General features: G+C 35.9%; 1 protein-coding gene across 3 annotated transcripts in view; it reads left to right on the plus strand.

Annotated features, from left to right (window-relative positions):
• The window catches only part of ABHD2 (abhydrolase domain containing 2), a 112,547-nt gene that overhangs the window by 35,247 nt on the left and 63,298 nt on the right, over nt 1-14,002 (plus strand). For all 3 annotated transcript variants that reach the window (XM_003755527.4, XM_012542481.3, XM_012542485.3), the window contains one exon: nt 3,418-3,618. In XM_003755527.4, the coding sequence (XP_003755575.1) occupies nt 3,425-3,618 (194 nt within the window). In that variant the 5' untranslated portion in view covers nt 3,418-3,424. The remainder of the gene's footprint in view (nt 1-3,417; nt 3,619-14,002) is intronic.

The raw sequence follows: 14,002 nt of genomic DNA on the forward strand, positions 1-14,002 counted from the left end.
TGAATATTTGCTATATATGGCCATTTAAACTATTGCTAATTTTGTTTGTATGCCTTTGGAATGTTGATTATAAAGGGGGGGGAACTTCACAATCCCCCCTCTCCCTTAATCTAATAAACTATTTTTTAAAGAAGCTTTGATTGGCCAGTGATTGCAAAAGAAGTTAAAATCCTAATGAGTGTCAGTTAGATATTAAAGCGAAGAGATAAAAATTTAGATACCCTCTTGAAGCTTATTGTATATTGGAAATATGACACAACATAAAAATATTATATGTTGTAGTTATCTATAACAGTACTTTACATAAAAGGGAAAGCATTTATTAAGTACCTTCTGTGTGCCAGACCCTGTACTAAGCTCTTTACAGATATTATTTAATTCTCACAACCATCTGGGAGCTAGGCGCTATTATTATCCCCATTTTATAGCTGAAGAAACTAAGATAGAGTTTAAGTGACTTGGTTAGGATCATACAGGATCTGGAACTGGATTTGAACTCAGGTCTTCCTTATTCCAGACCAAGCACTCTATCCATTGACCACCTAGCAAGGTATAAAATACCTATAAAATAAAAAAAAAAATAAAAATAGTACTTGGGGATTATTACCAAAAGAGGGTCAGAAGAGGATTAGTTGAAATTCAGGAGGGAGAAGCAAGAACATTCCAGGCACAAGTAACAGAGTGAGCCAAAGGCATGGAAGACATAAAGTCTTAAAGGGTTCTAGGGAAACAGCAATGCTTAGAGTATAGAGTGCATAAGGGAAAAAGTCATATGAAATGAGGTTGGAGAGTGGCACTAGATTGTGAAGGCCCACAACTGAAACAAAAGAAGATTGAACTGTAAGTAAGAAAGGCAATAGGGAGACTAAAGATTTTTAAGGGAAAAAAATGAGTGAGATGACCAGATCCATACATAATGAAAATAAGTCTAATGATAATATGAAAGGTGGAATGGTAGGATAGAGGTGCAAAGACCTGTTAAGAGGCAATGACAGTAGTTTGTCTGAGTGGTGATGAAGATTGATAATAGGAAGGTTGTAGTAAAAATAGACGAGAAAAATGGGATGGAAAAGAGATATAAAAAGAGGAGCAATAGGACTTGGTAACTATCTGGAGATAGGATGAAGTTACACAATTAGAAATAAGAGGAGGTAAAGCAACAGACTGTCAGACATGGAAGACAGGCAATGTTGTCATGGGCAGAAGTTTTGGTCAGAAAGAGCTCATATAGAGAGAGAGATGTTATGTTCAAATTTTAAAATTTAACATTCACTTGGCAGTGGCCCACAGACAGAGATAAAGAGAAACAAGATCAGAACTAGAAGTGCATCAGAACTAGCAGAAAAATCAGAACTAGAAATGTATCCAGAGAATCATCTGGGTAAATATGGTTGAACTTGAGTAAATGAGATTCCCAAGGAATAATTAGAGAAGAAGGCCTTGGGGGAAAACCTTGGGAGAACATTGCCAAAGGGAGTCCAGAGGAGAACAAAGGAAAAGTCAATGAAATAGGCACATTTAGAGAGCTAATATATATGCATTGCTTTGTGTCATCATGTCAACTATATCACTGAAATCCATAGTTTGTCTCAAGCATCAAAAGTTGGGATCAACAAAAAAGGAACACTTATTTGCTAATATTCAAATTAGCATTTTACTGAGTAAAGGACATGTGAAAGAAAAAATGTGCCATTTCTTGACTGTGCCAGAGGTTCTAATACTCTCAGAATATGGGATCCACAGTGGCACAAATGCTGGCAGAGTTTTCACCAACCTAAAAATGCCTAGATTCTGCTTGGGATCCATTACCCTTGACTGAAGTGATATACTTGTTGGTACAAGTCTTTTTTGCCCTTTTATGTGCTTTGAGTCAATCATAGCAATGACTAAATAGAAATTGAATATTATAGCATAGATTAGTATAAATGTCTTGCCTGAGCCTAAGAGAATAAGGTACAATTAATTACACTGGCAAGGTATAATAAGTACAGGAGACAGAAATGCACACAAGCATCAAAAAACATTTTAAAATCATTGAAGCTGTGGTTTACCATTGAATAGTTCTCATAGACATCCCCAGGGCATGCTAATGAGATCCCTGGACTGGCACATTTTGTGTGCATTCAAGTGCCATATCAATGCCTGATCTTTTTGAGGGAGCATGATGAAGTAGGAAAAAAAAAAAACAGAACCAGGAGAGATCTAGATCTGAATTCTTTGTTAATAAGTCATTTTCAGTTGTATCCAACTGTTTGGGACCCTTTGGGGGTTTTCCAGGAACAAGGTCCTGGAGTGGTTTGACTTATGCTTCTCCTGGTAATTTTACAAATAAGAATACTGTTGGAAACAGGGCTAAGTGACTTGCCCAGAGTCACACAATAAGTGCATCAGGCCAGAGTTAAAGTCAGGAAGATGAGTCTTCCTGACTCCTGGCTTGGCACTCTTATTTTCTGCATCCCCCTAAGATACCCTGAATCCTATTCCTGCTGTTTACTAGCTCTGTAACTATGGGAAAAATCAAGTAAACTCTCTTGAGCTTGTTTCCTTATCTCCAAAATAGGGACAATGATAATAGCTGACATTTCTATAGTGTTTTGAGGTTTGCAGAGTACTTCACTTATATTATTATTGTACTTGTTCTTTATAACAAACCTATCAGGTAGGTATGCATATCTTAATTTGACAGTAAGGAAACTGAGGCCCAAGGAGATTGAGTGACTTGCCTGGGGTCACCTGGTAGATGAAAGATTGAATCCCCATGTCTCCTGACTTAAGGCCCAGCTGTCTTTCTACCTCATTGTAGTTGCTCTCCATAATAATACCTGAAGATACCCACCTTTCTGTTTTGTTGTAAAGGGTTTTATAAACTGTTACATAAATTCCACGTGTCATTAGGAAAAGAGTGTGGTCTTTGAAACCAAGGGCAGAGTGCCTGGCCAGAGAGAGGGAATGACCCAGAAGTGAGAGGAGGTCTGGAGAAAGGCCCTTGGTTTGACAATGAAGAGTTCCTTCGAAAATGGTCATTTCAGGAGAGTGCTGAAGGTGGAAGCTGGATTATAAGGAGCTGGTAAAAAGAGGTCTGTGAGAAAAACACTGAAGGTATAAAGTTAGCTTTTTCTAAACATTTGATAATTATTGGAAAAGGAAAAAAGGGATGATGGCTGCAAGAGAGACAAGGGCCAAGGGAAAGGGTTTTTTTAGGATTCAGGGATACCTGAGCATGACTGAAGGGAATGTTGAAATTGGGGCTGCTGCTATCTCATTGGCATGTGCCTATGTCACTCTACTGGCCCTGATGTTAATCCCTAAGAAAGTGTCTCCATGCTTCTTTGGTGAGATTAAAACTTCACTTTTTTCCCTGTGACCTGCAAATGCCAAACTCCTGACCATTCTTTATTGTATACCTCTTCTCCACAGGCTCAAGATGAATGCAATGCTAGAAACCTCCGAGCTGCCTGCTGTGTTTGATGGGGTAAAGTTAGCTGCTGTGGCGGCTGTGCTCTATGTGATTGTCAGATGTTTGAATCTCAAGAGCCCGACAGCCCCACCTGACCTCTATTTCCAGGATTCTGGGCTATCTCGATTTCTCCTGAAGTCCTGTCCCCTCCTGACCAAAGAGTAAGTGATTCCTGCAATCTTATCCTAAGTTGTATTGCTTGTATTTCCAAAGAAGACTGAAGTTAAACCTAGTTTACTTATACTTTGAAACTAAGTTGAGTTATGTAGGGTAGAAAGCAAAAAGAGTTGATCATTATCTATGATTTTAAATGTGAGACTTTTTGAGGCCAATAGCAGCCACTAGCATTTTGATATTGTAACACTCAAATTAGAAATAGAAGTAATGAAGTCTTTTCTCCTCCTCCTCCTCTGTCCTATAACAAGGTGATAGCATCAGTGTCAGGGGCTTCACAAAAGAAATGGTGGTATTGTAGGAGTCAAAACAAAGCTAGGGTATTTATCAAATTCACCATTTTCTGCTCTAGTTGGGTGAAATGATCATAAATATTGAGCAGAAAAGCCATCTCTGCTCAAAGTATTTGAATGAGAAAAAAGCTCAGACATACTGGGTACTTGCCAGTTCTCTTATGGGAAAATGTATCAAGATTCCATTAGCTAATGAGAACATTTGTTATTAAATCCTGACAGGTTGTATGAGACCCTGAGTGAACTAAGCCTTTTTTCCTTTAATTTATGTTTGAGAAAAGGGAGAATATTTTAAATTATTTGGAGGTTGGTTTAGAGCCTCTGCTGTGGGCAGCCTTGGATATGATTCATACAGGAGAAGGGACTGCCATTTTCTATGGTTGAGTATTTATAAGAAACTTTGAAGAACAATGATATCTCATCCATCTGGAGAGAATTTTTGTAGTATTCAGTGTATCTCTCTGTCAGGATAGATAGAGATGTTGGCATAGGAAAAGCAGGTTGAATTCCCAGACCCACAACAGAGAGAGCTTGATTCTAGTATTTTAATCCTGTTTGGTGGTTCAGTTCATGCTCAGATGTTACCATAATACAAATTTTCTAATTGCTTCATAAAATGGTTTCATTTCCTGAATAATTTCCTTATCTGTGCCTACTGATTAGAACTTTGTTATATTTAAAGCTCAGTTAATATTTTTCCCCCTAATACATTAGAATGCCACTCGAGTACTCATTTTTTGGAAAAAAAAAAACAAAACAAAAAAACAAATAGTGCTTCTGATTTTACTTTTTTCTCCTTTTTATTTATATGACTTAATTTTTTTAGCATTTTAAAAATAATAAATCACAGAATTTTAGTGTGAGAAAAGGGACTCATGTATAACATATTGCTGCATGTGATCAAATAAGAAAAGTTTTTATTTTTATTTTAACTGTTTTCTTCAGCACTGTAAGGATCTATGATTTTTGTCTGTAGACTTCTGGTTCCTCCACCAACCAGGGTCATTACCCTGGTATGCTTTAACAGTGGTCTTATGAAATACAGTGTGTCATCACCTTTCTGGTAAGGAATTTGTCAAAATTTAGCTCAAGTGGTCCTCGAAGAACAGACTAGCTGTATGTCACCAGATCCATACTTTGTTAGGACTTCCCAGAGCTTCTCTTCTGCTAATGATAGGGCATCAATAGAGTTTTAATGTATAACAAATAAACTCCAGGTATTATTTTAGAAAACAAAAATTTGTGGGGAACTCATCTTAGCCCTTTGGAGGCTGGTACATAGGGAGCTGTCATGTGATTTCCCTGGGAAATTGATTGTCTTAGGTTAAATCAAACTCTGAACCTGGAATTTTAAAACCATGGGAATAAATCTCCTGAGAACCATTTTTCTCCTAAACTATTGACAGATTCCAACATAAAAGTTTTCATCCATTTTTTTCCAGTTTTCATTTTGAAAAGTGGAGATTGAAGATTCAGGGCTTCAAGCTGTCTTTTTTCTTGTAAACAATGTAAGAAAAAATTCATTTTATAAATACTTGTCATTTTTAATACCTTATCAAGTACTTCAAGATTATTGATTATCTTCATAACTTATGTCCCATTTTCTTGGGGTAAGGTAACAGGTTCTTCTGAAACAAAAGGCTAAGAAAATAGAAGTGCAAAAAAAAATAATGTAATCAGATATTAATACAGAATATTAATATATTTTACATCATATAGGACTTGCATAATATATAGAATATTGAATTAGATTACAGTTCCTGATGAAGAGACTGAATTAAGGCAAGCTTACCAACCCAAGCATTAGGTTAGGCAAATATTAAGCTAAAGACATTAAAAATGTTTTTTGCCAAAAATAAAAAAAAAAAAACCCTAAGCTTTTCTTTTCCCTTCCTCTTAATTTGAAGAATGTTGCTTCATGAATTACAGTGACATTCACATTGTTAAAGATCAGAATTGAGTAGTGGATGTTTTCTCCATATCCATATCATGACTTGGTTTGCATGAGAAATGAATATTTCCTATAAGAAGAGGTATCCATACCTAGCTCCTTATGGACACACTTTCAGGGAAAGCTAAATGTATTTAAAGCTCTGTAAGTTTACATGCAGCCATTCACTCATGGTTAATTAAAGGAATCTAGGAGAAAGCTGCAATTGCCCAATTTCCAGCAAAATATAAGATGTGACTAGTTACTAATTGTTCAGAATGTAAAGGAAGCTGAGTAGGCTTCTTTCATCCAATAGCAAATATTTTAAATGCTGTAACTTTTCTCATATGTCCCCTTTTTAGGCACATTTATTTTATGGGCCTGAAGGGCAGAGATGGCCCTGGTTGCTGGTTATATATAGATAACTGTACTTTCTATAGTGATCTATGCTGGTTCCACTGAAATGATCTTTACCTACTTCAACTGACTCCCACCTCCACTCTTCCCTGTCTGACGTGGAGGTGTCCTTTGATTCCTTTAGCAATAAAGATATTTGAAGAGAGAGAAAAGCTATGTGAACCAATTGCATAAAGTTAGTTACTGGCAAATTGCCATTTTAACTTCAAGTTAGGTTAGGTTTGGGTGTTATCCTGGATCTGCTACTGCACTAATATTTGCACTGGGGAGTTGCTTGTGGTTTCAGAGATGTATTTAATGAATAACTCAACAATTAACTTTCAAAACTTTTAAAAATTATTAAATTTTTGTTATTATTGAAGATTGCTTTGTCTTTATGCATTGAAACAGTTAAAAAAAACTCTAATACTCAAGCATAAATTTCTTTGTAAAAAGTGACCAAAGAAAGTTTTAATTCCTTTACATCTTAGAATAGTTATTTTAACCTTTCTTGCTTTGTCCTGTCAGCCCTACTAAACATTAGGATTGAATTACTAAAATGCCTAGTTTGAAGACAGGGCCCACTAAGGGCCAACTTTTCCCAACTCTGGGTTCCAGCTCAGGACCTAGATCAGAGTTTGATCCTTCAAATTAGATTTTCATCTCATGTTCCTTCATATGACTGGTGCTTACCCAAAACCAGATTCTCCTTATAAGATGGCCACATTGTTATGGCCATGACAGTTTTTTGAAACAGGGACAGGAAGCTTTTCTATTGTGGGCATAAGTACTCATTCTAACAGCTAAATCACAAGAGACTTTCTAAAGGACCAGGCATGCTTACAGTCTTTTTCACTAACAAATCCCCTTCCAGGTTTGAAATAGCAGTGATGACACTTAAAATAAAATTGCTGTTCTTGTTCAGCACTACCCACTTTGAAGAAACAGTTCTGCTGAACCAAGAACTGAATAAGAATGTCTTATTTTAACATTATCATGTCAGAAGAAATTTGCAGGAATGTGAAAGAAACTGGAAGGGAGTTTGTTTAAATTTTCTTGCATATGACATTAAAACTTTTTTAAAAAGTTAACTCTGCGTGGGAAAGATAAAGTGTTTAAGTTACAAATGAATTAGTTTATGAGTAAATGAAAAAGTCTGATTAAATAGAATGGTATTAACCTCTTGTGCTAGTAGATGAATATATACTTAGACTCAGTAATTCATTTTTTTGTTCTCATATGTTTAATCTGGGATGAACAGACCAAGAAAGACTCAGCTTAAAATTAAGTTTTTAAATACCTATCAGAAATGTTACATAAAAAAACTAATGATAAAGAAGACAAGAAATCTGGTTTCTAGTTTCATCCCGGTCATTAACTTGCTGTGTGATCTTATCTCCCAATCTTTCTGGATCCCAATTTCCCCATTTGCTAAACAGCATATTTCAAAGATCTCTTCCATCTTGAAATTTTCATGATCCTAGTAATATAAGGTTTATTAGCTATCAGCAGAAAAGTACCTATCTCTACTCTTGCTTCTTTTTAGAGAAGGGGACTGAGACATTAATACAGAAGATAATATAAATATGAAGATGAGGTAAAGTTTCCTAGTAAGACACAAGTTGAATGGAGCTGGTGTAGAAACCTGATGCAAATCCTATTTAGATCCTTAAAAGAAATAAGAGGAAAAATGGTTGTCTGTGTTTGCTTCAGACTTCCAAAGTTATTTTGGGGGTGGAGAAGCCATGTATGAATCTAAACACAGGATTTAAGTGAGCCTAATTGACTTATCTTTACTTCTCTTTTAGTATTTTTGTCAGAGATACTGTCTTGAGGAATATTTTTGACTCGAGGAGAACAGTTACCACAAAATTGTGCAGAAAATAAAATATTCAATAAAGTATTCTCAGCATGACCTAAAGGAGGGTCTCTGAAGGGGTCAAAACTGGACAATTGTCTCAGCTACTATTAGAATAAATGTTCTTATCTTGGAAAAATCATTCTGTAGGTAAGGAATTGAGATTAGAGGTGTAACAGCTACAGCACTTAGAACAGAAGTCTTATAGAACTTCCTATAGGCATTCCCCTTGTGACTCAAGACCAAAGTATGTTTGGATTGCAGACAGACTGAGCCTTTGTTCTTCTTAGTGTTGAGAATGAGTAAATTCAGGACTGGTGACAAAAAAGACTTTACTCTGCTATTAAAGGGAAAGCCAGGTTACTACTTTCATAGTGCCTACTGTCTCACACATTGTAAGCACTTAAACTCAGGCAACTTTGAAAGACTTAAAAACTCTGATCAATGCAATTACCAGCTATGATTCCAAAAATCTGATGATGATATGTGCTGCCCATCTCCTGACAGAGATGTTATAGATTTAAAATGTAGAATGAAGCATATATTTTTGGACTTGGACAACATGGAAATTTGTTGCTTTTGACTATATTTTTTTGCAAGGACTTTATTTTTCTTTTTAAATTAAAATGCATAGAAAGGAAAGAATATTAATGCCTGCTAATTAAAAAAATGAATCAAGTTGCAAAATATACTTGCAGACTGACTGGTGCCATTAATTCAATTTGTTATCCCTGAGATCTTATACAAAAGCACTTTACATCTTTAGGTCTTAGTTTCCTTAGTTGTAAAATGGAAAGGTTGAACTAAGTCATCTCTTAGGTCATGCTCTGATATTCTATCATTTCTTCCCCACATAACACATAGCAAAGCACAAGTCTGTATATCTGTGACTTTTTTTTAGCACTAACCATAAAATGCATGAGTATTTATAATAGGTGAATTAAAACACTTGGTTGCTTTGAACTCATCAAAAATCAAACTATTCTAAGTTATATATTTTACCCAATAATACATCAGTTCTTGTGCTCATACAAGTTAGGAAGAATGCATTTTAAGAGAGAGGACAGTTTGGTGCTTCTGTTAGACAAGGCCTACATTTTAAAAACTGTGCCTTTCTGCCTACTGTGTTCCACAAATAGCTGTAGGTGTTGGTCTGTTTTTGGCAGTGATGTGTGTGCTTTGGAAAGGAATATAGTGCAGTTTTCCAGTCTGTGAAACAACAGTGTTGATCAGTAGAGCTCTTGGGAGTTTCTTGTTTGTGTATCTGGAACATTTCCATCCCTATAACTGGAAATGTTTTGAGGGTGAGGAACTTTAAAAAAAAAAAAAAAAAATTCTTGCACAAACAAAACCAATGCAACCAAGATTAGAAGGAAAGCAGAAAGCTTTGAAACAATTTTTATGACCAGAGTTTCTGATAAAGGTCTCATTTCTCAAATATATAGACAACTGAATTAAATTTTTAAGAATGCAAGTTATATTGATAAATGGTCAAATGTTACGAACAGGAAGTTTTTAGATGAAGACATTAAAGCTATCTATAGTCATATGAAAAAATGCCCTGAATAACTATTGATTAGAGAAATGCAAATCAAAATAATCACTTCATATCTATCAGATTGGCTAATATGACAGAAAAGGAAAATGATACATGTTGGAGAAGATGTGAGAAAACTGGAACACTAATGCAATGTTGGTGGAATTGTAAACTGATCCAACCATTCTGGAGAGCAATCTGGAACTATACCCAAAACGCTATAAAACTGCATACCCTTTGATCCAGCAGTGTCTCAACTGGGTCTGTATCACAAAAATATCATAAAAGAGGGGAAAGGACCCACATGTACAAAAATATTTATAGCAATATTTTTTGTGGTGGCAAAGAATTGGAAATAGAGGGTCTGCCCATCAACTGCAATGACTTAACAAGTTGTGGTATGTGAATGTAATGTGCTATTGTGCTATAAGAAATGAGCAGACTGATTTCAAAAAAACCCGGAAAAATTTGCATGAACTGATGCTATGTAAAGTGAGCAGAACCAAAAGAATATTATACATAGCAATAGCAACATTGTGCAACAATCAACTGTGATCGACTTAAGAGTGTAGCTATCCAAGATAATTCCAAAAGACTCAGGAAAGTGCCATCCATATCCAGAGAAAGAACTAAGGAAACTGAATGTCGATCAAAGCATACTATTTTCCCTTTGTTGTTATTGTTTTTCCTTTTTCATGTTTTTTTTTTCCTTTTGTTCTGATTTTTTCACAACATGACTAGTGTGGAAATATGTTTATCAGACTGTATATGTATAATCTATATCAAATTGCTTGCTGTCTTGGGAATGGGAAAGAGCAAGGAGGAAAGGAGAAAATTTTGGAACTTAAAATGTTATACAAAATGAATGTTGAATACTATCTTTACATGTAATTGGAAAAAATAAAATACCAATAAGTAAGAGAAAAAAGGAAAAAAATCTTAAGGTTCAACTTAATATTTGGGTGACATTAATCATTTCCTATTCCAGTGAGAGGCAGCAGGGTATGGAGGATTCCACTAGACCCAGAAACAGGAAGACTTTCATTTAAATACTGAATCCAACACATAGCAACTGACCAAATCACTTCACTCCTCTAGCCTCAGTTTCCTCATCTGTAAAATGGATAATAAAAATAGAGGAGTGTTGTGAAGATCAGATGAGATAATCTGTTTAAAGTATTTTGTAAACCTTAAAGAGCTACATAAATGAGTTGTCATTATTATTTATATTATTGCTCTATACACACCCATTAGAATATACAATCCTTGAGGACAGGAACTATTTTTACCCTTCTCTGTATCCTGCAGCTCTCTAGCCCACCATTTCTAGCTTGGGACTTGAGCTCAGGTCTTCTGACTCCAGGGACAGCTGGGTGGTATAATAAATGGGGCGCCAGACTTGGAGCCCCAGACTTAAAATTAGGAAGACTTTTCTTCTTGAGCTCAAATCTGGCCTCAGACACTAGTAAGCAGACAAGTCGCTTAACCCTTTTTAACTTCAGTTTCCTCATCTGTAAAATGAACTGGAGAAGAAAATGGTGACCCACTCTAGTATCTCTGCCACAGAAACCCCCTTTGTGGTCACGAAGAGTAGAACACAATTGAAATGACTGAACAAGAATTACAAATTTCTTTCCCCAAATATCACACATGTTCTTTTCATTCTATCATCCTGCCTTGAGGATGAGGCTTAAAAAGAGGCCATTGTATTTAACAATTAGGAGGATTTAAAAGTTGGAGGGAGCAATTTCAGGCCTAAATGGTAGAATGGGAGACAAGCATTATTGTAGGGGATGGAGAAGAGAATGGTAAGGAAATTGAGGAAGTGAATATATGGAGACGACTCCTCTTTTAAAGTGGTTTTATCACTCATTTGAAAGGTGGGAGATTAAGATACTGTCTTGAAAGTTGGAAAACAGTGGTCCCAAGCTGACCACAGAGAATGAAACAGGTTTTTCTTTTTCTTTCTATTTGTTTACTCTCTCTCCCCCAGATTTCCAAAATACAGAAAGAAGAGTCACTTTGGTAGCTTTTTTTTTTTTAAGGACAATTGCCAGAAAGAATAAATAAATAGAAGGGTAGATGCCATATCCAGGAATTGTCCAAACATACCAGGCTTGAAGAAGTTCATTCTAGAAATTTAACTGAAGCAAAAGAAAAAAATGTATCTAATGACAGGAATGCCACAATAAGACAGATATGGCTACAGTAACTCAATTGCTTTGAAATCTCTCATCCTCTAGATCCCATAATCAGAAGAAAAACAGACTTTGGAGAATAGGAGGAGAGACCATGTGTGGAGAGGATTGCATTGTGATAGGTCTAACTCCATATTTTAGACTTGATCTTTGAATTCATTTGTATAAGAAATCCTTGAGGACAAAATTCTTTTCAACAAATGCTGATTGACACCTGTTCTGCAATATATTGTCTTAGAAGAATTTATTGTCTTAAAAGTGACTTTATACCATGGACCCCTTTGACAGTCTAGCAAAGGCCATGATCTTCTCTTAGAACAATGTTTTTAAGTGCATAAAATACACATGTACCTTACAAAGGAACCAATTATATTGAAATATAGTTATCAAAATGGTAAGGTTCAAGTTCACAGATGATTTGAAATCTATTCCCAGATCTTTTGGGGAGACTCTGGGAGTCTCCCTTATGATAAAAGGCCAATGTCTTAAAAGTTTGGGACACTGAGTAAAGGACTTGCACAGGAGCATAGCTACCCCTCATAGTCCCAAATACTTACAGTATATTAAAATGTTGAAAGAAAGGCCATAATTGAAGCTTTTACTGGAGTTTTTGGTGAAATTTTGTTTTTGGTGAGGCATTGGGGTTAAGTGACTTCCCCAGCATCAGATAGCTAGTGTTTAAGTATCTGAGGTCACATTTGAACTCAGGTCCTCCTGAGTCCAGGACTAGTAGTGTTCTAGCCACTCTACTGTCTAGCTGCTCCTACAAGCTTTTCTTTAAACCTTGGACTTTTAGGGTTGGTACATATTGTCATTACATGGCAAAGCTGTCTTCTTTTTAGTTTGATCTTTTACTTAAGTCAATCCTGTCTACAAAGAGAAAAGATGTTACTGCATGTTTTAAAAAGTTGAAAAAAGGGAATAAATGCAACAAATAAATAAATGCTTTGTTGATTTCTTCCACAGGTACAGATTATATCACAAAAAAAAAAAAAAGATTCTGTAGTGCCAGGGCTGACAGAAGCCAGATTCAGCTAGTCTTAGAAGGCTTATAAAGCTTAAAGGCCTTGAAAAGGATGAGAGGGAGTAGGGAGCTGAATATAAAAAGGTAACTACCCAGGAAAAGAGAACAAACAGCATGAGAGATGAGTTGGGGGTGAGAGAAGACAAAGCACACACATGAGAAGAACAATGAATTTGCCCAGCCTGAGATTCAACTGTAAATGAGGACACTTGGGAAAGTTGAGTGAAGAGTCAAAAAGCTTAGGATCATATGTGTATTTTAATTTGATCCAAGAAACAATTGAGAGCCCTGGTGGAACTCTCATGATCAAAACCCTAGCAATGTATTTTTTTGATCATCTCTCACCAAGAGATAAAAATGTAATTGGTTCTTTCTTCAGAACAGCTGCTGGCTGTGTTAATGAGAAATTTTGCATGTTATTGTTACCTGTGAACCTACCATATAGATACCTGACATGTGTGGGCAGGAATCCAGGTAGGGTGCTACAGGATCTGGTGGTAATGGCCGGTATAACATACCATGTGGCTGTCCCTGAGCTTTTTATTTATTTTTTTTCATTAGGTCTTTCCAGCTTCTGTTCAGGAATGGAAAAACCTTAGATTCCTATTAATCCTGACTATTTCCTTTTCCATATTGTTTTATCCATTTCTTCTTTCTCTTTTCAGAGTTCTAAAGCTCTGTATAAGCCTTTTGAAAGATGACGCTCTGGTGTTAATTAGCCTCATATTTCATTTCTTACCAACAGTGGTGCCTGTCTGCTATGGTTTTGACTGTGTATGCTGATCAGAAATGTCTCCTACAAATTCATCTCCTCTTTTTGTTTCTATTAATCAAGGCCAGCTAGCTTGCATTTCTTGTTCCGGACATCGTCTCTTCCCTGCCTCTCTTTGTCTCCTATTAACTGTCTTCTAACAGTTGGATCACTTTTCTTTCTAACTCTGCTCTCAAGAGCCAGGTTTCATATCTCATATGCTATCTTTGTGCATCTCTGGTCTGAGAATGCTCAGTATATAGGACAGAATAGAAATGTTCAAATTGGGGCATCTTTACACTTTGCTTTATCAAGCTCAGTGTATCATAGAGGAAAATAAGTCATTGGATATTTGTCTTTTATTTTAATTATTAATATCTCCAG

Source organism: Sarcophilus harrisii, chromosome 2 (assembly GCF_902635505.1).
Source record: "Sarcophilus harrisii chromosome 2, mSarHar1.11, whole genome shotgun sequence".
NCBI classification, from domain to species: domain Eukaryota; kingdom Metazoa; phylum Chordata; class Mammalia; order Dasyuromorphia; family Dasyuridae; genus Sarcophilus; species Sarcophilus harrisii.